The 25,893-nt window shown below is 45.2% G+C and overlaps 1 protein-coding gene across 1 annotated transcript in view; it reads right to left on the bottom strand.

Annotated features, from left to right (window-relative positions):
* LOC126162242 (EGFR adapter protein-like) overlaps positions 1 to 25,081 on the bottom strand; it is a 98,405-nt gene extending 73,324 nt beyond the window's left edge. The window contains exons 1-2 of the mRNA XM_049918656.1: positions 24,875 to 25,081; positions 24,606 to 24,808 (exon numbers count right to left, since the gene is read on the bottom strand). Coding sequence (XP_049774613.1) covers positions 24,606 to 24,808; positions 24,875 to 25,081 — 410 coding nt within the window. The remainder of the gene's footprint in view (positions 1 to 24,605; positions 24,809 to 24,874) is intronic.
* Positions 25,082 to 25,893: the final 812 nt, after the last annotated feature.

Here is a 25,893-nt window from a genome sequence, read left to right as displayed (position 1 = left end):
TAACCTAAGGACATCACACACATCCATGCCCGAGGCAGGATTCGAACCTGCGACCGTAGCGGGCGCGCAGTTCCCGACTGTAGCGCCTAGAACCGCTCGGCCACTCCGGCCGGCCGGACAAGAATCGAATAGAAGCTTTCGAAATGTGGTGCTACAGAAGAATGTTGAAGATTAGATGGGTAGATCACATAACTAATGAGGAAGTATTGAATAGGATTGGGGAGAAGAGAAGTCTGTGGTACAACTTGACCAGAAGAAGGGATCGGATGGTAGGACATGTTCTGAGGCATCAAGGGATCACCAATTTAGTATTGGAGGGCAGCGTGGAGGGTAAAAATCGTAGAGGCAGACCAAGAGATGAATACACTAAGCAGATTCAGAAGGATGTAGGTTGCACTAGGTACTGGGAGATGAAGAAGCTTGCAGAGGATAGAGTAGCATGGAGAGCTGCATCAAACCAGTCTCAGGACTGAAGACCACAACAACAACAACGGAGAATAAATAACATTGAGATCTGTAAATTACATTGGAGTTCTGTCTAAGACTGAAAAGGACCTGGAAGAGCAGTTACTCGAAATCCACAGTGCGCTGGAAGAAACAATAAGATGAAAATAGGTAAAACTAAGAAGAGGGTAATGGAATGTATTCGGATTGTATGTGGTGCTGAGGGAATGAGATTATGGAATGAGATCCTAAAAATAATAGATGTGTTGCTGTCTGGGCAGCAAAATTAATGACGATGGCCCAAGAACAGATGATACAAAATGCAGATTTGCAATAGCGAGATAAGCGTTTCTGAAAAAGAGAAATTTGTTACCATCGAATAAAAATTGAGTTGTTAATAACACTTTTCTGAAGATATTTGTGAGAAGAGGAGCTTTGTAGTTAAATGAAACTGTAACGATAAAGAAATCAGTCTACAAGAGAGCGTAAGGCTTCTGAAATATGGTGTTACAGAAATACGTTAAAAAAGTGGACTGTGTAGAAGTTGTCTGGAGATGAAAAAGTTCGCAGCAGTGCAGGAAATTGCATAAAATCCACTTAACGGAGCCGTAGCCGTGTACGGATGGGCGGCGTTTCAAATGCCCTTTCGAGGACCTAGACGTACACTGTCCCGTCACATTAATGTGACCACCCGTCACAAGCCTGAATAACCACCTTTTGCAGAGCGGACCGCCGCGATACGCCCAGGATGAATGTCAGTGAAATTAGAATTATACATTAATATCTTCAGTTTCTGACGGGCGTTGATATATGTATCAACGGGGACAGTTGAAAATGTATGCCCCGACTGGGGCTCGAACCCGGGATCTCCCGCTTACATGGCAGACGCTCTATCCATCTGAGCCACCGAGGGCACAACGGATAGTGTGACCACAGGGACTATCTCGCACACCCCTCCTGCGAGACCCACATTCTCATATGTCCTCACACTGCATTCGTAGTGTCCCCATCAAACACAGTCATTACTCGTGGAAGACATTCTTACCAAGTCCCGTAAGAGTTCGGGTAATATGTGTGCATTCGCACAGAAGAGGAAGATCATGGCCGTTATTGCGAGAACTATATACTTATATGGATATGGTGTCTGTTCTTTCGGACATGTCCGAAAGAACAGACAACATATCCATAAAAGTATATAGAAATTCAGTCAGGATCTGGCTGGTACTGCGGGAATGTGGAACCATGCCGACTTCAGTGCCGTGGTCAGGAGTTCTACGTTACTCAATTGAGGATCCATGGCGATGGTCTCACAGAATCTTCACTGAATTTGAAGTCGGGGAGTTAGGTGACCAATGGCGTACAGTAAGTTCTTTCTGGTGCGCTTCGAACCACGTACGCGCACTGTGAACTGAGCGACACGATGCAGTGATGCTGCTAATCTCGTTGTGCCGAAGAAATGTGAACTGCATGGCCCGCATCTCGTGGTCGTGCGGTAGCGTTTTTGCTTCCCATGCCCGGGTTCCCGGGTTCGATTCCCGGCGGGGTCAGGGAGTTTCTCTGCCTCGTGATGGCTGGGTGTTGTGTGCTGTCCTTAGGTTAGTTAGGTTTAAGTAGTTTTAAGTTCTAGGGGACTGATGACCATAGATGTTAAGTCCCATATTGCTCAGAGCCATTTGAACCATTTTTGTAAACTGCATGTAGAGAGGGACGTGGTTCCAAGGTTAGGTAAATACTTCCTTTGATCTAATGTGCCTTTCAGAGTGATGAAATCATCCAGGGAATGCCACGGAAACATTTCACTGACCATAACGCTCCCTCTTCCGTCCTAGAACCTTCCGGCGATTGTTGCAAGGGGTTTGCATTCAGACGTTTCACGCCCATGCAGCATAAAACGTGATTCTTATGAAAAGCCCACCTGTCGTCACTAAGTGGACGGGCAGTTGTCGTTGATACCTGGTTATCAAGGGAAGACAGGATTCGGTTACGATTGTGGACGGGGCCGTAATCAGCTACTATTGGTTGCCTTTTACAGTCACACACAATTTACTTTAAGTCAGTAATTTCAGACTCAACAATAAATAAAAAATACGACACGTCATTAATGAAGGTATAAACAACAGTGTAAATAATAGTGTTTTCAATGAGTTACAATTTAGCAAATCATCATTACATACAGATACAACAGATAATGTTTTAAAAGCAAGCCACTGTGATCTGGGCAGAAGGCCTTACACGCCAGGAATGGCAATAAATTAAGAACTGTTTAAAACTCGCTGCCACTTACAAATTACAGGTATTGAAATATTAAAGGTAAGTCGCTACAAATCCCCCACGGTACGGGACTACAAGTCCCACCGCCACACCTGCACCTGCCCATGTTAGGCAATAAATTCTGCCTGACTCATGCAGTACTATCACCGTAAGAGGGTGGTACGGGACTACAAGTCCCACCGCCACACCTCCAAAGTGAATTGCAGTGACAAAGTCACTGCACAGTGGAAATTTACTGGCCCACCAACACAGTTAGACCGCAACAGACCGGTGATGCTGTATTGTAACCTATCACCTCGGACTACAAGTCCATTTAAAAAAAAAAAAAAAAAAGCTACAAACACAGCAGACAGCAACACACGCCAGGAATGGCAGTCAATATGGTTTTAAAGGCTTACTGCGTAAATACAAATACCAAATTAAAATTTGAAGGCAAGCGACCAAAATCACGGCTGGAGGCCTTACATGCCAGGAACGGCAATAATAATAAAATGTTGAAACCTGCTGTAAAACAGCAATTGCATAGCAAAAGTTAATAAAAAAAACGAGCCGTTGGTCCAGGCGATGATCTAGGAATCGACCTCCTAGAAGGTCTGGCAACAGACACTTTCGGAAGTGATGAGATAGACAGCCAAGAATTGCATTCACTTTGCAAGATGGTAACTCAGACTATTAGTAGTCTAATGAATGACTAATGATAATCTTGCTGAAGCTACCTGACGTCCGATAAACCAAATGCAACGATGCAACAATACGCCAAAGCCGGAACCGGCGGACTGCACTACGTCCCCAGAATACTGTGCTTAGAGCGCCCGGAGCGAGAAACGGAATCACTACCACCAGAGTAGAAAGAATAACCAGCCGGCCCCCAGGGCAGGTAACTGTGGCTTTAGCGGCCAGCAGGCAAGAAAAATTACCGCTGGATGAACTTAAATTGTAACAAGTTGAACGCACTAAATAGTAATAAGAAGTCGAGGAAAGCTAATCAGATCTGCCTTTCCCAAGCACTCCGCTCGCTGCTCTTCGTCTATGCGACACTACGAGCAGCAACACGGACCCAAGTCACTGGAGAATCGCGAGATCTCACAATGGTAGAGGTTTCTCTACTTGGATTGAAATGCACTCGTTGCTGGATCCTGCTTACGATGAAGACGTGCACCCACGTGACCACTGCCCTTCCATCCGGCAGTCCATGCGTGCCACCAGCGGTCCCGGCGTGTTGACGCACTGTGCGGACCTGGCTCCTCCAAACCAGCCAACTCACACGACCCGGTAAAATAATGTCGCCCCAAAGATAGGGCAACAGTTACTACATATCGATAACCGCCACTGCTGCCATTAGCGGACATGCAGTACTTGCGAAACCGAGTGGCGCCAGTCATCACGAGAAGAAGACAAACAACTGCAACCATGCCAACTATACGATACCGTCTTTCCTCCAACAGAGGGTGAAAACTTACAAACAGCACCAACGCGAGCCGCAGCACGGCTGAGTGGTACTGGCATGCAAATTCCAGCCTTCGTTGCTTACGAACACTAGTCAGGTCGGGTTTATGAACAATGCACCTGCTGCATAAGCCCATATGGTCGTTGAATAGACACTGTTGGTAGGCTCATTGTTTATCTGGGCGGTCAGTTGGTCAACAGTCACACGCTGGCCGAAGTGGCCGCGCGGTTCTAGACGCTGCAGTCTGGAACCTGGAGACCGCTAAGGTCGCAGGTTCGAACCCTGCCTCGGGGATGGATGTGTGTGATGTCCTTGGGTTAGTTAGGTTTAACTAGTTCTAAGTTCTAGGGGACTAATGACCTTAGAAGTTGAGTCCCATAGTGCTCAGAGCCATTTGAACAATTTTTTCAGCAGTCGCACGTCTATTCGCCCGTAGACATCTCCACTGCCGTCGTTCACTTCTGTCATACATGGTCTGTGGTCCAGAATCAGCTTTTCACTATGCAGCGGAGTGTGCGCTGATACGAAACTTCCTGGCAGATTAAAACTGTGTGCCCGACCGAGACTCGAACTCGGGACCTTTGCCTTTCGCGGGCAAGTGCTCTACCATCTGAGCCACCGAAGCACGACTCACGACCGGTCCTCACAGCTTTACTTCTGCCAGTATCTCGTCTCCTACCTTCCAAACTTTACAGAAGCTCTCCTGCGAACCATGCAGAACTAGCACTCCTGAAAGAAAGGATATTGCGGAGACATGGCTTAGCCACAGCCTAGGGAATGTTTCCAGAATGAGATTTTCACTCTGGTCCCGAGTTCGAGTCTCGGTCGGGCACACAGTTTTAATCTGCCAGGAAGTTTCATATCAGCGCACACTCCGCTGCAGAGTGAAAATCTCATTCTGGAAACATTCCCTAGGCTGTGGCTAAGCCATGTCTCCGCAATATCCTTTCTTTCAGTAGTGCTAGTTCTGCATGGTTCGCAGGAGAGCTTCTGTAAAGTTTGGAAGGTAGGAGACGAGATCCTGGCAGAAATAAAGCTGTGAGGACCTGGCGTGAGTCGTGCTTCGGTAGCTCAGTTGGTAGAGCACTTGCCCGCGAAAGGCAAAGGTCCCGAGTTCGAGTCTCGGTCGGGCACACAGTTTTAATCTGCCAGGAAGTTTCATGGTCTGTGGTGCACAACAGATGCCTCAGTGCCGGTTTTGGATAGCGTCATTGCCATGCAAGGTATCCTTTACCCACGGTGTCGCGTGGAGAGTTTACAAACTTAACGGGTTCGGAAATGGTTTCACCCTTGGCCCGAAAGCCAGTGATATGGACGCCAGATAAATCGCTCCGTTTCCGCACTACGACAATGTCTGCACGGTTGTTCGCGTCCGCTTGGCTCGCTTTATATTCCGTCGACTGCTAGTGTTGCCTTTTACCGTCAGTCAATGGCTATAGCACGTTGTTATCGTACATAGGCGGCGATCACATTAATGTGACTGGACCGTTTTGTTTTTCGGTGATTTCCAAAGATCGTTTGATATGAATGGTGAGATGGTTCACTTAACTGAATACGACCTGTGTAAATAGCGAGGAAGAAGTCATGGAGACGGATAACGCTGGTGGTGCGTCCCATAAATATTGCCCGAGTTTTAGAAGTATAGACCTTCAGGAGCCATTGGTTGCACCTGGAGGTAAACTGACTGATAGGTGGATTTGGAGGAACCGCTGCTATGTCTGGAGAGTAGGATAAAGAGCGAGGAAAGAAGTGTCATTAGCCTACTGATGGAGGTCGACTGGTGGGAGTGATAAGAGCAATTAGCATTGTAAAAAGAGTAACGGTGGATAAATGTTAAGCTACGCCCTACACTGCCACTTGTACACGTAGAAATCGCTATCCTACGCCTTTTGTCAATTTTGCATCCCCTCCTTCTCTCTCTCTCTCTGATATATGTATATATGTATCACTTCGCTCTGTTTATGTTGAGGAAAATATATATTATTTCCTTTTATCATGTAATCTGGGGACGAGTTCCTTGATTTACGCGTAATTTTAACCCCTTGAACTTAATTTTGTATGCCACGTCTCAGCTTGAAACGTCCTCTATTGATATAAATAAGCCTGATTGGAACTGAAATTCACTTAAATAAACCGCCTACGTTTTGCGTATAGAGGCCTCAAAAAATCATACTAATAGAGGTTATTTCAAAGCACAGTACTCATAATTTTTGGAGCTGTTGACAGCGTTCCTTCAGTATGTACATTTATTTGAAGGGCTACCTCCTCACGATTTACTCGCAGGCGGCTTGAGTGCCATTTATTTCGCAACTCACTGACAGGAAGGGGCCTACCTCGCCACAGTCCATCCATCAGAGTGCAGACAGGCATTGTGAATCCAGCTGATGCAGTAGCCATTCCTTTCCGTTTCGCCTTAAGATGTGGGCCTACCGGGAGCTGCTCCATTCTGCAATAATTCACAGAACTCTCCACGATTTGCGCTCACACCGCCGTCTTCCAGTGTTAAGATTCCTAGCAATCGTTATCCATCACTTATGGCGCTCATGTTGCGAAAGAGGAAACTGCATGGGAGAATCATCGAGACACAACCACCTCAATCAGCCGTCTGACCTACGTGTTACTGTCATTCCACGAGTAACTATATTACCGCCCCCCTCTTCCTGGTAATAGTAGTTACTACAAACAAGTTTATCGTCATTGTTAAATCGACCAACACAGTAAACAAATGGGAAACTTGTATTAAAAGGACTGTACTTATAGCGTCAAAATTGATTTCTTCTAGTACGCTACGTCGTGATTTCTGTCTGAATTCTAAATGACAGTATAACTGAGGTGAATGGTGGTTTCAGAAGGTGGTTTGAAAGAAAATTCCTAAACTGATTATTGATGGCTTCAAAGGTGGTTACACCAGGACATTATCAATGCATCCATCCAGGCCAGAAGGGGTGCAATGCCATTCCAATAAGTCGGCTCAAACAGTCAATTTTTTTGTAACTTCGACTCGATATTGAAATACACTACTGGCCATTAAAATTGCTACACAAAGAAGAAATGCAGATGATAAACGGGTATTCATTGGACTACTATATTATACTAGAACTGACATGTGATTACATTTTCACGCAGTTTGGGTGCATACATCCTGAGAAATCAGTACCCAGAACAACCAACTCTGGCCGTAATAACGGCCTTGATACGCCTAGCCATTGAGTCAATCAGAGCTTGGATGGCGTGTAGAGGTACAACTGCCCATGCAGCTTCAACACGATGTCACAGTTAATCAAGAGTAGTTACTGGTTTATTGTGACGAGCCAGTTGTTCGGCCACCATTGACCAGATGTTTTCAATTGGTGACGTCTGGAGAACGTACTGGCCAGGGCAGCAGTCGAACAATTTCTGTATCCAGAAAGGCTCGTACGGGACCTGCAATATGCGGTCCTGCATTATCCTGCTGAAATGTAGGGTTTCACAGGGGTCGAATGAAGGGTAAAGCGACGTGTCGTAACATATCTGAAATGTAATGTCCACTGTTCAAATTGCCGTCAATGCGAACAAGAGGTGACCGAGACGTGTAACCAATGGCATCCCATACCATCATGAACAGTGATACGCCAGTATGGCGATGACGAATACACGCTTCCAATGTGCGTTCATGGCGATGTCGCCAAACACGGATGCGACCATCATAATGTTGTAAACAAAACCTGGATTCATCCGAAAAAATTACGTTTTGCCATTCGTACACCCAGGTTCGTCGTTGAGTACACCATCGCAGGCACTCCTGTCTGTGATGCAGCGTGAAGGGTAACCGCAGCCATGGTCTCCGAGCTGATAGTCCATGCTCCTGCAAACGTCGTCGAACTGTTGGTGCAGATGGTTGTTATCTTGCAAGCGTCCCCATCTGTTGACTCAGGGATCGAGACGTGGCTGTACGATCCATTACAACCATGCGGATAACATGCCTGTCATCTCGACTGCTAGTGATACGAGACAGTTTGGATCCAGCACGGCGTTCCGTATTACCCTCCTGAACCCACCGATTCCATATTCTGCTAACAGTCATTGGATCTCGACCAAAGTGAGCAGCAATGTCGCGATACGATAAACCGAAATTGCGATAGGCTACACTCCGACCTTTATCAAAGTCGGAAACGTGATGGTACGCATTTCTCCTCCTTACACGAGGAATCACAACAACGTTTCACCAGGCAATGCCGGTCAACTGCTGTTTTTGTATGAGAAATCGGTTGGAAACTTTCCTCATGTCAGCACGTTTTAGGTGTCGCCACCGGTGTCAACTTTGTGTGAATGCTCTGAAAAGCTAATCATTTGTATATCACAACATCTTCTTCCTATCGGTTAAATTTCGCGTCTGTAACACGTCATCTTCGTGGTGTAGCAATTTTAATGGCCAGTAGTGTAACATCATCCTCTCGACCTGTGAAGTTTCACTTCGTTTTTCTTCCTTTTCTGGATTCCACTTTTGTCAGACAACGTGTTTCCGCAATACGAGACAGTGTCAGAGCAGGGTGCACGTCGTCTGATTGAACCACATTTTCCAGATAACGTTAGGTAAAAAACAGGTGCACAATTGCAACTACGGTGACAAAACGACTGGCAGAGACAGGCGTGTGGAAGTGTGTGCAGTTAAGCTAACTCGCCCCGGCCATTACCAGATATGCTAAAGAGCATAGTTACTTACTAAATTACCTGATTTCAGCAGAACGGTCAAAGGTGGGCAAACTTTACATTTCTGTCCATGGATGGTTACGTTAGACGTGAATTTCCTGTGATGTTTACTAAGTGAAACTTGATTATTAATTCAACTACGTTAAAAGCAGCGTAATGCAGTTAATTTGTTAAGATAACAAGTTGAACTGCAGATACAATTTAATTTTTCTTCCTCACTGTAGTCCGAGCTGATGTTTACTGTTCCACTGTGCTTGTTAGAATAAAAGGTTATTCGTGCCCTCTGTACTTTAGCATAAATTGAAACAGGGGGCCTTTAAATTAACCTCTCCTAATGTAGAGAGCGCGTGACTGAAAAAAACGATGTAAGAGAAATCATAAATAAATTTTAAACACTTTCTGTCTCAAATCACAGTTCTGAGAGCAGGTGTTCGGAATTCCTCCCTTAAAGTTACAAATTTGACGTCGTCAAAGAAGTTAAGGACACCGTCATTCTTAGTTCTTATGTCAAATTAGGATCGACACGCTAAGGCTACATATTCAAGAGACATGCACTATAATTTGTTTTTCAGTTTTTTCAAAGCCAGACACTGACTGATAATATTGGCTCATCTTCATTGCTGGAAAAACAACATTCACATCAGTAGCATGTACTGCGTCAAAAATGCCACTTTTTCTTAACAAACTAAGTATCTTTTCGTTTATTAATTGAAATGAAGAGCATCAAGTTGACACCAACAACTTCAACAATTTTGTAGATTTTTTAATATCCGTCTTTGTTTGGTGCCTTTAATTTCATTTGAACGACTGGTGTTCTCATCTTATAGGTTCTTAATTTCCGAACTTCCCGGCAAGTTTATGCATTACGTTTGTTCTTTTGCATCTCTCATATTTCATGTTTAGAAACACAAAGTGCTCACTCGCTTTACTTCTGTATTTGTCTTTATGCTATCAAGAACTTTTTGAGCAACAAGGGCCGATTCAAATTCATAATATCGCTTTTAATGATTATCTAGCCGGTTCTCGTTGCGATATTAAAATTCTACTTCTGCTCTATGGCGTATGTGTACTGGAAAGAGCCGATACACTAGGTGCGACAATAAAATGATGAGACTAATGTCAAAAAAATGTTGCTTACCGTTTTAGTGAAGTTTAGTGTTGTCTCCTTCAAAGTAGTTGCCTTCTGATTGCACATCTTCTGTAATATCCTCCCAGACCCTCGTCATAGCTTTTTGGACATATTGTGTTGTTTGAAAATGGTGCCCCTAGACCGCCGTTTTGATTCTTGGAAATAGAAAAAAGTAGCACGGAACGATATCTGGTGAATAACATGGTTGTGGTAGTACTGAAATTTGTTTTGAGGTTAAAAATTGCTGTACCGATAGAGTAGTATGGGATGGCGCATTATCGTGATGCAGAATCCGATTATCAGCAATGTTGACAAGGACACGAAGAACTCTTTTACGAAGTCTTTCTAAAATTTATTTGTAGTACTATTGTTTAACTGTTTGCTCAGGAGGCACCCACTCTTTATGAACAATTCCCTTGGAATCAAAGAAGCACACAAGCATGCATTTCACTTTTGACTTTGACATGCGAACTTTTTTCGTTCTGGTTCAAATGGTTCAAATGGCTCTGAGCGCGATGGGACTTAACATCTATGGTCATCAGTCCCCTAGAACTTAGAACTACTTAAACCTAACTAACCTAAGGACATCACACACATCCATGCCCGAGGCAGGATTCGAACCTGCGAACGTAGCTGTCACGCGGTTCCAGACTGAAGCGCCTAGAACCGCACGGCCACACCGGCCGGCCTTTTTTTCGTTCTGGATGATCCCTTTGAGCACCATTGCGAACTTTGGCGTTGTGTCTGGATCGTACTGAAAAAAATCAACTTTAATCACCAGTGATAACATCGCTCAACAATCCTGGATTGATTTCAGTTTGTTATAACGGATCGGCTGCCACATATTTCCATGTTTCTCGCTGTTGTGGAGTGAGATTTTTGGGGACCATTTTTGCTCAAATCTTTCTCATACAAATATCTTCAGTTATTATTAGACGAACCATTTCTCGATTGATGTTCAGTTCTTCTGCAATCATTTTCATGGATGATCTTCGATCAGATCGTACGAGTTCACACACCCTGGCCAAGCTGGCATCCGTCCGTGAGGATGATGGTCATCCACTATGGTCTTCATCTTCAACATTCGTTCTGCCTTCACTAAACATTTTATGCCAACGAAAAACTTGAGATCTTGACATAATCTCCTCTTCAAAAGCCTTCTGAAGCTTACCGTAAGTCGTCGCCACGTTTTCACCCAATTTAACGCAAAAAGAAATGGCATACCTTTGTGCAATATTATGCGGTTCCATTTCCGTGACGAGAGACACAAACATGTGTTAACTTGTTGCAGCACAACGCACGACTGAGCAGTTGCATCGATGTGCCGCTTGGACTAGAAGCAGCTTACAGACCAACGTCAAAGATATTGTCTCTATGCAAGCGTGCAGGGTTGCCACATCTTGCAAAGAAAATTAGTCTCATTATTTTATTGTAGCACGGCGTATATATAATGTTTAGTAAAACCCAGTAGGTCAGTTGAAGCTACTAACGTAACTAACTGGGTAGATTTGGAGAATACGTGATTTTAAGGCTTTAATACATTTTATTGTGTGTTTTCTTGTATCTGAGTCATTAACAATGTCAATCAACGATTAAGTATGTTAAGATTTAGATATCGATCACCTATTGTGAAAACGAAAGTAGGTACGATATTTTGAAAAGAGAAGCCAAATCATTCTAAATTAAGGTTTTTGAAATTGCAGTTCATGTCGGCTTGGGCACTTTTCTTTTCAGCCGGGATTACTTGCACTACTTCTCACCGTCTCAAGAGGCAGGTGTCCTGGCAACAAATGAAATACGGATAAAAGACATAACATTAACGTGGCAACAATTGCTTATTCAGCTACAAATGTCTCTTTCTCTCGAATGTGGAAGGTCGTTGGGGTGACTTGAGTTGAGTGATTAATAGTCTCTCTTCGGCCTCTCTGCACGCTCTTTACCCGCCACGTCACCCAGTCTGTACGATCTGTGGCACGAGAACGTACTCATTTTAGCAGGCTGAAGTGAACAGCCTGCCTGTACTGGTCGCCTTCGGTTTCTGTCTTCCAATGCTACCTCGTGTTCTTGTATATGTTTTACTTATGGCCTCCTTTGCCATCTAACCAGGCAACCTCCAATTTCCCTCTTGTCCTTCTTCGCTGTGCATGATACATCAAGATCTTTGACCACCTGTCATCAGTCACATTGCATGTCCATACCAAGCAAGCTGCCGTTTCTCTATTCTTTCTTGGGTCTTTGTCATTTGTTACGTGGTGTCCACAGCTCGTGGTCATGCGGTAGCGTTTTCGCTTCCCGCACCCGGGTTCCCGGGTTCGATTCCCGGCGGGGTCAGGGATTTTCTCTGCCTCGTGATGACTGGGTGTTGTGTGATGTCCTTAGGTTAGTTAGGTTTAAGTAGTTCTAAGTTCTACGGGACTGATGACCATAGCTGTTAAGTCCCATAGTGCTCAGAGCCATTTGAACCATTTTTGTTACGTGGTCTCTCCGAAATACACGGGCTGTATCAAAAAGGATCATTCGATCTGGCACGTCTATATTTCTGAAACCAAAACACATATACAATGAATTTTATTTTTTGATGAAGAAGAAATTCATAAATCTTTTTTCATGCCTTTTCAAAGCTGTTCAATATGCCCCCCTTGAGATGCACGGCATATGTCAATGCAGTATTCAAACTGTTTCAGAGTGCAGCGAGACTGTCTTGAGTTACAGCTTCCACAGCTGCTGTTATGCGATGTCTCAGTTCACTCATTGTTGTTAGTAACGGAGGCAGGTAAAGACACTTTTATAAAACCCTACAAGAAATAATTACATGCAGTCAGGTCCGGTAACCTTGGTGGCCAATAATGTAAGGCTCAATCAGTTGGTCCAGTGCGACCGATCCATCGTTCAGTAACCCTTTGATTTAAAAATTCGCGCACTTCGAGATGTCAGTGTGGCGGTGCCCCATCCCGTTAGTACATAAAGTAGTTCGAATCAGTTCCCAACTGTGGGAAAGAAACTTCTCTGCCACATAACAGTGTTATCGGCAAAGAAATATGGACCATACACCTTTTCCCGTAAAACTGCACAAAACGTATTAAATTTTGGAGAGTCCCTCTCATGTTGTACAACTTCATGTGGTTGTTCAGTATCCCATATTCTCACATTATGACAGCTCACCTTCCCATTTAAATGGAATGCTGCCTCGTCACTAAACACTAAGCGTGGAAGAAAACTGTCATTAGCTACGATCGAAATTACAGACCACCACACGTTGTTGTTTGTCACCTACACGTAGAGCTTCCAGTAGCTGGATTTTGTATGGTTTCATGTGTAAAGATCGACGCAACACACTCCAGACGATGTCAGAGGCCTGTTGAGCTGTCGCGTTTCACACGGATTTCTGCGGACTCCTTGTGAAACTATGGCGGATCCGTTAGACGTCTGATTCAGACACTCAGGGACGAGAAGGCCCTGCGATTTGCCTTTACACAATCAACCTGTTTCTCGGAATTGTTCATGCCATCGTCTAATGCCAATCACGGGGTCCTGGGTTAGATTCGGGTTGGGGAGTTTCTCAGTCCGGGAAATGGGTGTTTATGTTGTCATCATTTCGTCCTCATCGACATCATTCGTGACGGTGGCTCGAATGGATTGTGAAAAAACTGGACTGTGAAAGAATTGGGACGTTGTACAGGCGCTGATGACCGCGCGGTTGAGCGCCCCACAAACCAATCATCATCATCGTCGTCTAATGCTCTCTGCTGTAGGAAGTTCCACACCATACCTAGCACAAAAGTCACGCCGAACAGTTATTACTGACCCGCACTAGGCAAAACGTAGAACACAAAACGCTTTCTGTTGTCCCGTCAGCATTCTTACTAGAACTGAAGTGGGCGCTTACTGCTGCTACCTAGCCGAAATCATGTAGAACTCAAGCGTTTGCTGTTTCCAACAGTACGTTGTTCACGCACATAATAGTTACGATTTCTTTTTTAAATAGGATGCTTCTTTATGATACATCCTGTATTCCATCCTGTATTCTGCACTGTATCATGAGACAGTACATTTCTAAAACTATCATTTTATTTCATATTATCTTTTTTATTTTTACAGTAAGCTTCCAGAACTCTGATCCCTAGGTTGTTATAGGTTCTACAGTACTTCTATCGAGCATTCTCTTCACATACCCCCTCATCTTAGAAGACCGTAACAGAATATATAGCTTATCGTTTGATGTTTTCGCATAAACTACTCGTTGCTGTATTTTCCAGTTACTTGTTCCGTCCTTCAAAAGGTTGTGCTAGCCATCAACTACACACATCAAAAAAAGTTTGGCATTACCCCGGTTCCCATAACTTCTGAAGATAGAAGCTGACTGTGTATACTGTATCACTGACACAGTCCCTTTGACTGTTCAGAGATGTCACTAAACCAGCCCTAAGATGTCCACAAACATGATTGAGCAGCGCCTATGGAGGCGGTTCCACAGCCGATCATTTCCAGTCATTCCACCAGAAAGGAAGATGGATCCTCTTGTCTGCTGCCATGCCTAGACGGTCAATACTGCGGTTCGATCACGTCCGCATTGTTACTTTGTGCCAGGAAGGGCTCTCATTAAGGGAAGTGTCCAGGTGTCTAGGAGTGAACCAAATCCATGTTGTTCATACACTCCTGGAAATGTAAAAAAGAACACATTGACACCGGTGTGTCAGACCCACCATACTTGCTCCGGACACTGCGAGAGGGCTGTACAAGCAATGATCACACGCACGGCACAGCGGACACACCAGGAACCGCGGTGTTGGCCGTCGAATGCACCGCCGCCGTCAGTGTCAGTCAGTTTGCCGTGGCATACGGAGCTCCATCGCAGTCTTTAACACTGGTAGCATGCCGCGACAGCGTGGACGTGAACCGTATGTGCAGTTGACGGACTTTGAGCGAGGGCGTATAGTGGACATGCGGGAGGCCGGGTGGACGTACTGCCGAATTGCTCAACACGTGGGGCGTGAGGTCTCCACAGTACATCGATGTTGTCGCCAGTGGTCGGCGGAAGGTGCACGTGCCCGTCGACCTGGGACCGGACCGCAGCGACGCACGGATGCACACCAAGACCGTAGGATCCTACGCAGTGCCGTAGGGGACCACACCGCCACTTCCCAGCAAATTAGGGACACTGTTGCTCCTGGGGTATCGGCGAGGACCATTCGCAACCGTCTCCATGAAGCTGGGCTACGGTTAGGCCGTCTTCCGCTCACGCCCCAACATCGTGCAGCCCGCCTCCAGTGGTGTCGCGACAGGCGTGAATGGAGGGACGAATGGAGACGTGTCGTCTTCAGCGATGAGAGTCGCTTCTGCCTTGGTGCCAATGATGGTCGTATGCGTGTTTGGCGCCTTGCAGGTGAGCGCCACAATCAGGACTGCATACGACCGAGGCACACAGGGCCAACCCCCGGCATCATGGTGTGGGGAGCGATCTCCTACACTGGCCGTACACCACTGGTGATCGTCGAGGGGACACTGAATAGTGCACGGTACATCCAAACCGTCATCGAACCCATCGTTCTACCATTCCTAGACCGGCAAGGGAACTTGCTGTTCCAACAGGACAATGCACGTCCGCATGTATCCCGTGCCACCCAACGTGCTCTAGAAGGTGTAAGTCAACTACCCTGGCCAGCAAGATCTCCGGATCTGTCCCCCATTGAGCATGTTTGGGACTGGATGAAGCGTCGTCTCACGCGGTCTGCACGTCCAGCACGAACGCTGGTCCAACTGAGGCGCCAGATGGAAATGGCATGGCAAGCCGTTCCACAGGACTACATCCAGCATCTCTACGATCGTCTCCATGGGAGAATAGCAGCCTGCATTGCTGCGAAAGGTGGATATACACTGTACTAGTGCCGACATTGTGCATGCTCTGTTGCCTGTGTCTATGTGCCTGTGGTTCTGTCAGTGTGATCATGTGATGTATCTGACCCCAAGGAATGTGTCAATAAAGTTTCCCCTTCCTGGGACAATGAATTCACGGTGTTCTTATTTCAATTTCCAGGAGTGTATATGGAGGAGATACAGAGAGACAGGAACTATCGATGACATGCCTCACCGAGGCCGCCCAAGGGCTACTACAGCAGTGGATGACCGCTACCTAAGGATTATGGCTAGGAGGGACCCTGGCAGCAACGCCACCATGCTAAATAATGCTTTTAGTGCAGCCACAGGACTTCGTGCTACTACTCAAACGGCGCGCAATAGGCGGCCGGATGCGCAGCTTTACTCCCGACGTCCATGGCAAGGTCCATCTCTGCAACCACGACACCATGCAGTGCGGCACAGATGGGCCCAACAACATGTCGAATGGACTGCACAGGATTGGCATCACGTTCTCTTCACCGATGTGAAGAGAATGCCTTCAACCTGGTCACCGTGCGGTTCTAGGCGCTGCAGTCTGGAGCCGAGTGACCTCTACGGTCGCAGGTTCGATTCCTGTCTCGGGCATGGATGAGTGTGATGTCCTTATATCAGTTAGGTTTAATTAGTTCTAAGTTCTAGGCGACTGATGACCTCAGAAGTTAAGTCGCATAGTGCTCAGAGCCATTTGAACCATTTGAACCAACCCGTCAGGCTGAACGCTTTAGACACTGAGTCCAGGTGGAGGTTCCCTGCTGTTTTGGGGTGCTACTGTGTTGTGGGGCCGACGTACGCCGTTGGTGGTCATGGAATGCGCCGTATACGATACGTGAATGCTGTCCTCCGACCGATAGTGAAACCATTCGGCAGCATATTGGCGACCATTCGTCTTCAATGTCGACAATTTGCGCCCCCATCGTGCACGTACTGTGAATGACTTCCTTTAGGATAAGAAAATCGCTCGATCAGAGTGGCCAGTACGTTCTGCAGGCATGAACTCTATCGAACATGCCTGGGATAGATTGAAAAGGGCGGTTTATGGACGACGTGACCCACCAACCATTGAGGGTTCTACGCCGAATCGCCGTTGGGGAGTGGGAAAATCTGGACCAACAGTGCCTTGATTAACTTGTGGTTAGTATGCCACGACGAATACAGGCATGCATCAAAGCAAGAGGTCGTGTCACTGAGTGCTAGAGGTACCAGTGTGTACAGCAGTCTGGACCACCACGTCTGAAGGTCTCGCTGTATAGTGGTACAACATGCAATGTGTGGTTTTCATGAGCAATAGAAAGGGCGGAAATCATGTTTACGTTGATCTCTAGTCCAATTTTCTGTACTAGTTCCGGAAGCCTCGGAACCGAGGTGATATAAAACTTATTTTGTATATTATCTTTGCTACATTTTCTCCATTGCGTAGGTACTCACTCTTTTGAAAATTTACTCTCAGTTTCCACTTATCACATTCTTCTAATAGTTTTGTTACCATAAGGCTTTCCACTAGCCACCTCTACCTGATCATCAGGGAACAGCAAGGCGAAAGTACGTTGGTCCTTTGTTATCTGAATGCCCACTCTTGCACATTTCGTACTCCACAAGGTTAAGGCTTTCTGTGACTTTTCAAGGCTGAGAAGAAATTTTATTCCCCACTTTGACTGGAAACTCTGCAAACTCGTATAGATTGCATATACATTTAACATACATCTTTCAAAGCCTACTCTTCCCTCAATACTTCGAACAGTTTCTCCAGTGGCACTGTCATACGTCTTCTCGAGATGTATGAGCACTGAATGGCTACTCATATTACTTTCCAATGTCTTTGCCATTAGTTGTCATAATGCAAAATTTTTGTCGGTACAAGATCTTCCATTTCGGAGTCCATTTTGCTCTTCAGTGTCCTGAATATCCCCTCTATCCAGTGTTTTAGGACTACAAAAATTTATAAAGTCCACGGAAAGAGCCTCTCCAACGCCATATACGAGGTGTGATACAAACGTAAGGAAAATTTTTTAATTTTAGTGGTTTCATTCATCTCATTTGCAAACTTTCCCTATGTTGTTGGTATACAAGTTCCTACTGTATGTTTCAGCTAAATTATTATTTAGTTTATTGTTGATTGGCGAAATGGTTACACGTGCTTCCCAGTGATCGGCGAATTTTAATTCTGAGAAAGACGGATCGAAGAAATTCCCATAAATTTTGCTTGAAAAATAGAATAAAGTTCCGCACTGCATTCGAAATGTAGACTGTGCCATCTGACGAGTCTACTATGCGTAAGACCAGAGTTTACGAGTGGTTTAAACTTTTCCAAGAGAGTCGCGAAGACGCTGAAGGGGAAAACGTCGACCCTGGACTACCCAGATCATCATTTTCTGACGATAATATGGAAGAAGTATAGAAAATGGTTCTGGAAAACTGTCGAATCACCGTCAGAGAGGTTGCTGATGAAGTCGGAATATCCTCTGGCTCCCACGTCTACGAATTTTTTCGGATCTATTGCGCATGAAACTCGTAGCAGTTTGTTCTGAAATTGTTGAATTTCGACCAAAAACGTCGTCGCATAGACATTGCTCGCAAATGACTGAATCGAGTCGATAACGTTCGAGAACGTCTGAAGAAGGCTATAACAGGTGACTTGAAACGAGGTTATGCGGGTATGATTTCGAAACCAAGGCCCAATCGTCCCAACGAAAACTACCTGAAGGACCAAAAGCGAAAAGAAACTCTTCAAGTTCGATCACGTTGAAAGTTGTTCTCAATGTTTTCTTAGATCAGAATGGGATTGTGCACCATGAGATGTAGCCTTACGGTCCACCTTCAGTAATGAATACAACCTGGAAGTTGTAATGCGCCATCTGCATGAAGAAATTCGAAGAAAACCATCAGACACAACTACTCGTGGAATTGCATCACGTTAATGCTAGCGTTCACACCTGGATCCTTGTCGTGATTTTTTGAAAAAAAAAACAAAACCATTAAGTTGCCTCAGACAGCCTACAGCGGGACATGCCTCCCTGCGACTTCTTTCTATTCCCGAGGCTGAAGATAACCATGAAAGGACTTCGTTTTACCGATACTGATGAACGAAAAGTGAATTCTACAAGTGCTCCCAAGATTGGAAATCGCGCTGCCACAAGTGTATTGTATCTGAGGAGGATTACTCGGAAGGGGACCAGGTGATGTTGATGGATGAATAAAGATTATTTAAGGAGGACGTATACGAAGTTACAGTACTTTGAAAGTAAGCTTCATAAAGTCCAAAGTTTTCAAGGCAATGTAAATAAATTTGGCGTAGTTGTTAATGACTGTTATATGGATAAACACATATGTTTTCATGGTTATTGCAGTTATACATTTTTCATTACAAACAATTGAAATTTTGTCAACAATGTGAGCACAAATTTTCCCTTTTTGGACAGTCTCTGTGAACGAAGTTAATGCATTTTTGAACAAACTGTGATACGCCATTGTTACAGACATCTGTGGAACAGAATATTGATATCCTCTTTTGATAGACTTTTACAGCTCTCCAAATTTCTGTAAAAACACGTATACTGAATCTTACGGCTTCTCTCTTCCACAAATGCCTTACTATTGCAGTAAATGACAATTCCGTCCACAGAATGTTTCACTACAGTATCGAATAATTTTATGCCAAAATTAAGTACTATAATGTCAGTGGTTTGTGGAGAAAAGGTACGTGAAGTTGACTAAATGTAAGTTACAGGAAACCTGAATCAAAGATTTGTATTGGCCAGTACCTTATCTGGGTGAACTAGTGTAAACCACATGCATTCTTTGCTTGTCCTCTTAGGTTAACCTGCTTTTCAAACCAAGTAACAACAATGTCAGCTGCATAAATTCTCCTGCTGTCGATTTCCTTCAATATCGACAGTATGAAAGCTCCTGTATCAAATGCTAGCCTCTGTAGAGTCCGAAGTGTGCCGAGATTACCACAGTTAAAACCTAAACCAGCATCATACGCTGCAATAATCAGTTATGGAAGCAAATGGGGCATTGTTTGCCTATCAGTTGTAAGTTTCATTAGTATTTGGAGTTTTTCTATGGACACGCTTTTGAAGATGTTCTGGATCTGCTAAACACAGGAATATTCCCCACATTGTGAATGCACAAAACTGGAGGAAAACATTGCACGAATTAACAATATGAGGAACTACAGAACAACAAAGGGGCGTGGCTCTGTGCGAGTTTTTGTTAATTATTACGTTAATCACACTTAGGAGGGGAATTTGAACGTAATACTCAAGAACTGAAATTTCAGTAATGATTTAGTAAATGAAAAGGAAAGGAAACGTGTTCACTATTTTCGTCGCATTCGCGTACGTCCCCATTCAAGGAAAACAAAAATTCCTGTTACTTTTTGATCATACCAGGTGTAGAAATATGAAACCCGAATTTGGGTGCAATAGTTACACGTCTCTATTTTGAAACTGATAAACAATATTTTGTTCGAAACGATCTCAATTGATATTTATACATTTCTTCCACCTCTCTGGTAGGCTATGAATAACACCCCAAAAAACCAGTTGTTCTTTTAAAGCGAACCAGTCAGTGAGCCATTTTCGTACATTTTCATACGAATTGAGGCGAGAGCATGTCCCAGTGATGCAAAAAGATGATAATCGGATGGAGCCAAGTCTGGAGAATAAACCACATGCCCTAGTATCTCCCACCTGAATGCATCGATCGTTTCCCTGACCCGTATTGCTGTGTGTGTTGGGACGCTATCATGGAGAATATGACTGTGTTGCCTTTTTCCATATAAAGGTGGTTTTTCACGTAATGAACGATTTGTATCGATCATTTGCTGTTGGTAGCGATCAGTATTAACAGTTTCACCAGGTTTTCGCACCCTTCTGATCCCATCAGACAGAGCATTGTCTTTTTTTCCAAAGCGATTTGGTCTTGCGGTAGAACTCGATGGTTTGCCTGCATTCACCCATGATTTACAACGCTTAGGATTCTCAGAATATATCTGAGCCGTGGTGTGAATTTTTTGGCACACCAGATCTTTGGCAGTACTATCGATTACCCGGCTTTATTACGATCTTTGGCCCTGTTGTGATCTGGCGGCGTGTATTTGCGGTAGGGGAGTTGGTCGTCGGACTCGCTACGAGGCGCTAGCTCGTGCTTCAGGGGACGAAGGAGCAAAACACGCGTGCTGGGCTCGCCCAGCAACGGCGCGGCCGGTCTCCCATGCAGGACGGTCGCGAGTTTGCGGTGCACCTGCCCGATCTCAACATCGGGCGCTGCTCGTCGCCTTGCTTTGGTACCTGCTTTCTCGGACAAGACCATTTCCTCGAGACCATCTCGAACAACGCTCTCCATCGGAGGTGTAAGTGGTTTCCGTGCCTTCCTTTCGTGAAAACATTTGCGTTGTAGCAACTGTCATTTGTGGGTTGGTTGGTTGGTCTAGTGTATGTGTTGATGAAATAAGAGGAGCCGGCAAGAGGTGTGACCGGAAGGAGACCAGCAGTCAATACTTCCTTCAGGAAATCAGCGTCCCCGAGAGATGTAGTGACTGTAAGCTATTGAAGATATTAGGTCATAGTCTAGTTGTAATTTGCTGCATAGCAAACTCAAACAATTCAGTTACATTGCAGACCTAGGCAAGGAAATTATGGTGCACAAAACCTACTTTGTGCTGAAGTTGTGCATTTGAATAACGTAATATTATCTTGAAATTTCTCCATTTCATATTGTACACATTGTCGGTCTTTATCATATGTGGAAATATTGTTTGGAAAACTATTAGTGTAAAGGTCTGATACTATACTATCAGCATTGGATTTGTATACATTTCTTAGTTTAAATGTTTTACAGCGTTGATATTGCTGCAAAATCTGTCGCTTCTATTAATAGCACATATTGGTTTTTTATTTATATTATTGATCTCTTAACTTATATTAATTGATGTTTGTTTGGTGTTTGCCGTGTTTTCTGCGGTCTGTTTGTGTTCCAGTTTTTCTGCGAGTTGGGGTATATGGGAGCGGCGCCACGTCCTGCTTCGGTGCACAGCAACTGTGACGTGCCGTCTAATGGGAAGGGACTCCCGGTTGGGCCCCGGCGTTTAGCTGTTGTTTTGGACGGCTGGTCTGCTGCTTCCGGCATTTTAAGTCAAGTCACCTCTTGCCCAGGTCAGCCTGGCGTCACTGCCCTTTTGATAAACTCGCATGTATAATTAAAAAAATATATTTTTAAATTTGCTTGTCAATGAATTATATTAGCTGTAATGTCCTACTGGTGTTGTTGCTCAAATATATACAGGGTGAGTCACCTAACGTTACCGCTGGATGTATTTCGTAAACCACATCAAATACTGACGAACCGATTCCACAGACCGAACGTGAGGAGAGGGGCTAGTGTAATTTTTGAATACAAACTATACAAAAATGCACGGAAGTATGTTTTTTAACACAAAGCTACGTTTTTTTAAATGGAACCACGTTAGTTTTGTTAGCACATCTGAACATATAAACAAATACGTAATCAGTGCCGTTTGTTGCATTGTAAAATGTTAATTACATCCGGAGATACTGTAACCTAAGTTGACGATTGAGTATCACTCCTCCGCTGTTGGATCGTGTGTATCGGAGAGCACTGCAACATACATCGCGTTTCTACAGAATGATCTGCCAACGTTGCTCGAAAATGTCCCACTGGAAACGCGTCGACGTATGTGGTATCAGCATGATGGTGCACCTGCCCATTCCGCAATTAACACTAGGCTGACCCTTGACAGGATGTTCGACGGGCGTTTCATAGGACGTGGAGGACACATAAATTGGCCAGCCCGTTCTCCTGATCTTACTCCTCTGGGCTTCTTTCTTTGGGGTACGTTAAAGGAGAATGTGTACCGTGATGTGCCTACAACCCAAGAGGATATGAAACAACGTATTGTGGCAGCCTGCGGCGACATTACACCAGATGTACTGCGGCGTGTACGACATTCATTACGCCAGAGATTGCAATTGTGTGCAGCAAATGATGGCCACCACATTGAACATCTATTGGCCTGACATGTCGGGACACACTCTATTCCACTCCGTAATTGAAAACGGAAACCACATGTGTACGTGTACCTCACCCCTCATGGTAATGTACATGTGCGTCAGTGAAAAAGACCATTAAAAAGGTGTTAGCATGTTGACGTAGTGTGCTGTTCCAGTCTCTTCTGTACCTAAGGTACATCACCGTTCCCTTTGCATCCCTACGTAATTCGGTGCTCTCCGATACAAACGATCGAACAGTGGAGCAGTGGTACTCAAGCGTCAACTTCAGGTTACAATATCTCCGGATGTAATGAACATTTTACAATGCAACAAACGGCACTGATTACGTATTTGTTTATATGTTCAGATGTGCTAACAAAGCTAACGTGGTTCCATTTAAAAACACGTAGCTTTGTGTTAAAAAACATACTTCCGTGCATTTTTGTATGGTTTGTATTCAACAATTACGCTAGCCCCTCTCCTCACGTTCGGTCTGTGGAATTGGTTCGTCAGTATTTGATGTGGTTTACGAAATATATCCAGCGATAACGTTAGGTGACTCACCCTGTATATTTGGTGCCACATTACACATTTCTTTGAATCACTTTTGATGTAATTTACTGTTGGTTAAGTAATTGTAATTTGCTGCTTGGTTAAGAATGAAGCTGTCATTTTTCGATATTACTTAAATGGTGGCTACATGTTGGTTGTATGTCAGCTATTTGATTAATGTGGTCTAAAATAAATTTTTAATTTATTTCTTGAATTGCTGGTTGTTGTGTTTAAGGAGTGACATTATAGAGACTTTGACCTTCCATGCTAAGTGTATCCTTCATCCCAACTTCCTAAGTCGCAATATACATTTTCCATCACCTGTCACTGTTAGATGGAGAAATGGCTTTCCTTTGTATCTGGCCAGCAGTATTTCACAAGTGGTCTTTCAATGTGTTTGCTGTCTTTCATTCAGTTCATGGAGATCCTTTTTCCCACTTCTGCACCTTTCCCATATCTTTCAACCGAAGAGAAACGGCTTTATGCGTCATGTTGAATTGAGCGAGTTCCTGTTGAGTTTGAGTATCATCTTCATCCAATAAGGCCTGCAATTCGTTGTCTTCGAACTTTTTCCGTGGATTCCCGCGCTCGTCGTTCCTCATGTCAAAATCACCACTTTGGAATTTTTTGAACCACTCGAAACACTGTTTTCCTAAGACCATGTTCGCTGAAAGCTTCGACAAGCATGCAGTGCGATTCTGCAGCAGTTTTCTTCAAATGATAACAGAAGCTGTCCGCAAATTGTAGTTCGTAGGCAAAAACTCGACTTTTTTACGGGTTTGAAACAGATACTGATGAGTGGCACTTGGATTACTGTTTTTTTTTGTTTTGTTTTTAGGGCGCAAAACTGCTATGGTCATTAGCGCCCGGTCCGTGACTTAGGAAACAGTAAAAAACCGAAAATGGAAACCAGCAGCAATGAGAACGAAACTCAAAAAAATGGAGAAACTAAAAGCAGAAGGAAGGCATTGGATTACTGTGTGTTGACATTCGTCGTCAGCTGTTTCAGGAAGCAGATGGCTCTGCAGACGCGGTGTCACTGGCCTTACACTGACGGCTAGAACCATCTATAGGGAAATTACGGTTTCTTACTGGTACAGGTATGTCGTATATCCAGTCATAATTGGCTTGCCAGTGTAAAGCGTGTTACGACAGTACTGCGACTTACCCCGTCTTGTCAACAGGTGGCGTGCCAGTTCGCGGTGGCGGTTGAGGCGGTGGCGACTGAGGTAGCGGTGGCAGGGGCGGCTGACTCGTGTCGTGCGGGGCGGGGGGCGCAGTCGGCAATGCGGGAGAGGCGGGCGCGGGGGCGGAGGGCGGCGCGGGCTGAGGCGCGGCGTTCCAGCAGGGCGGGTCGTCGTCGAGCGGTAGCTTGCGCGAGATGAGCGGTCCGCCGCCCACCACGCCGCCCACGTCGCCCCCGCCGCCCCCCGGCGCGTCCCCGCCTCCGCCGTCGTTGGGGGTGGGCAGGCAGTCGAGGCGCTTGACGAGCGGTGGCTTGTCGGCGAGGCGGCGGCAAGAGTTGAGCTCGGTGGGCGAGTTGTCCTCGTCGCTGCTGGCGGCGCCGTGCTCCAGCGGCGCGGGCATGTGCGCCGGCCGCGGCACCTGCGCCTGCGGCTGCATCTGCGGCTGGGGGGCCTCCATGGGGCGTCGGGCGATCTGACAACACAACACGTCACCAGTCGGACAAGTGCGAGCGATACAGCAGCATACGGTGATCTGGTTGGTCACTTACGTTGTGTACACAACGGTAAGGACAGGTGGGCTACAGAGGGGTGCGACAAGTGTCGCCGTAGGAAAGCTGGACAAGAGCAGAGGGTAACGCCCCAAAGAGAAGTTTTACCTGTATTTCTCCAAACGAAACATTAGAAATATTGCAGTAAGAAACAGACTACAGCTCAAATAATGGCAACAACGATGGCGACGGAGCCGGGACTAGGTGGAGTCCCCTAGTGAAGTGGCTCGAAGTGCGATTGGGCTGAGTCACTGCCACCGGTCCTCCCTATGTCGCGGGTGCAGAGGGCGCTCGAGGTACCGAGCCACTGGAGGAGGCGTGGCTCACAGAACCCGCGCGACAGCTGTCGGCGTAGAACGAAAACTTGCAATTGCGTTACCAATATAACGATGCACAGGAAGGCGGGAGTATCGATACGTAATACCGCAAGTTACGTATTCATTATAATATGACATTGTCAAACTGAAGTTCACGATCTATTTGAAAAATAATACTTCCCACGAAAATCTTCATAATACTTTGTGGTGTTACAACAATTAGCTGTCCTCACTAATTATTCAACAGAGCCAGTGTGTTCCTACGAAAGTAACATCTCAAGTCGTCGTCTATCCCTTCACAGTTCTGATCGATAAGTGACGCGAATTCTTCATGACGACCTCCGATCGACCAACACAAGATCCAAGAACTCCGTGATTGCACCTGGGGTGTGGTAAAAATTACT

This window comes from Schistocerca cancellata, chromosome 1 (assembly GCF_023864275.1).
Source record: "Schistocerca cancellata isolate TAMUIC-IGC-003103 chromosome 1, iqSchCanc2.1, whole genome shotgun sequence".
Classification (NCBI taxonomy): domain Eukaryota; kingdom Metazoa; phylum Arthropoda; class Insecta; order Orthoptera; family Acrididae; genus Schistocerca; species Schistocerca cancellata.
This window is presented reverse-complemented; position numbering and strand designations above follow the sequence as displayed.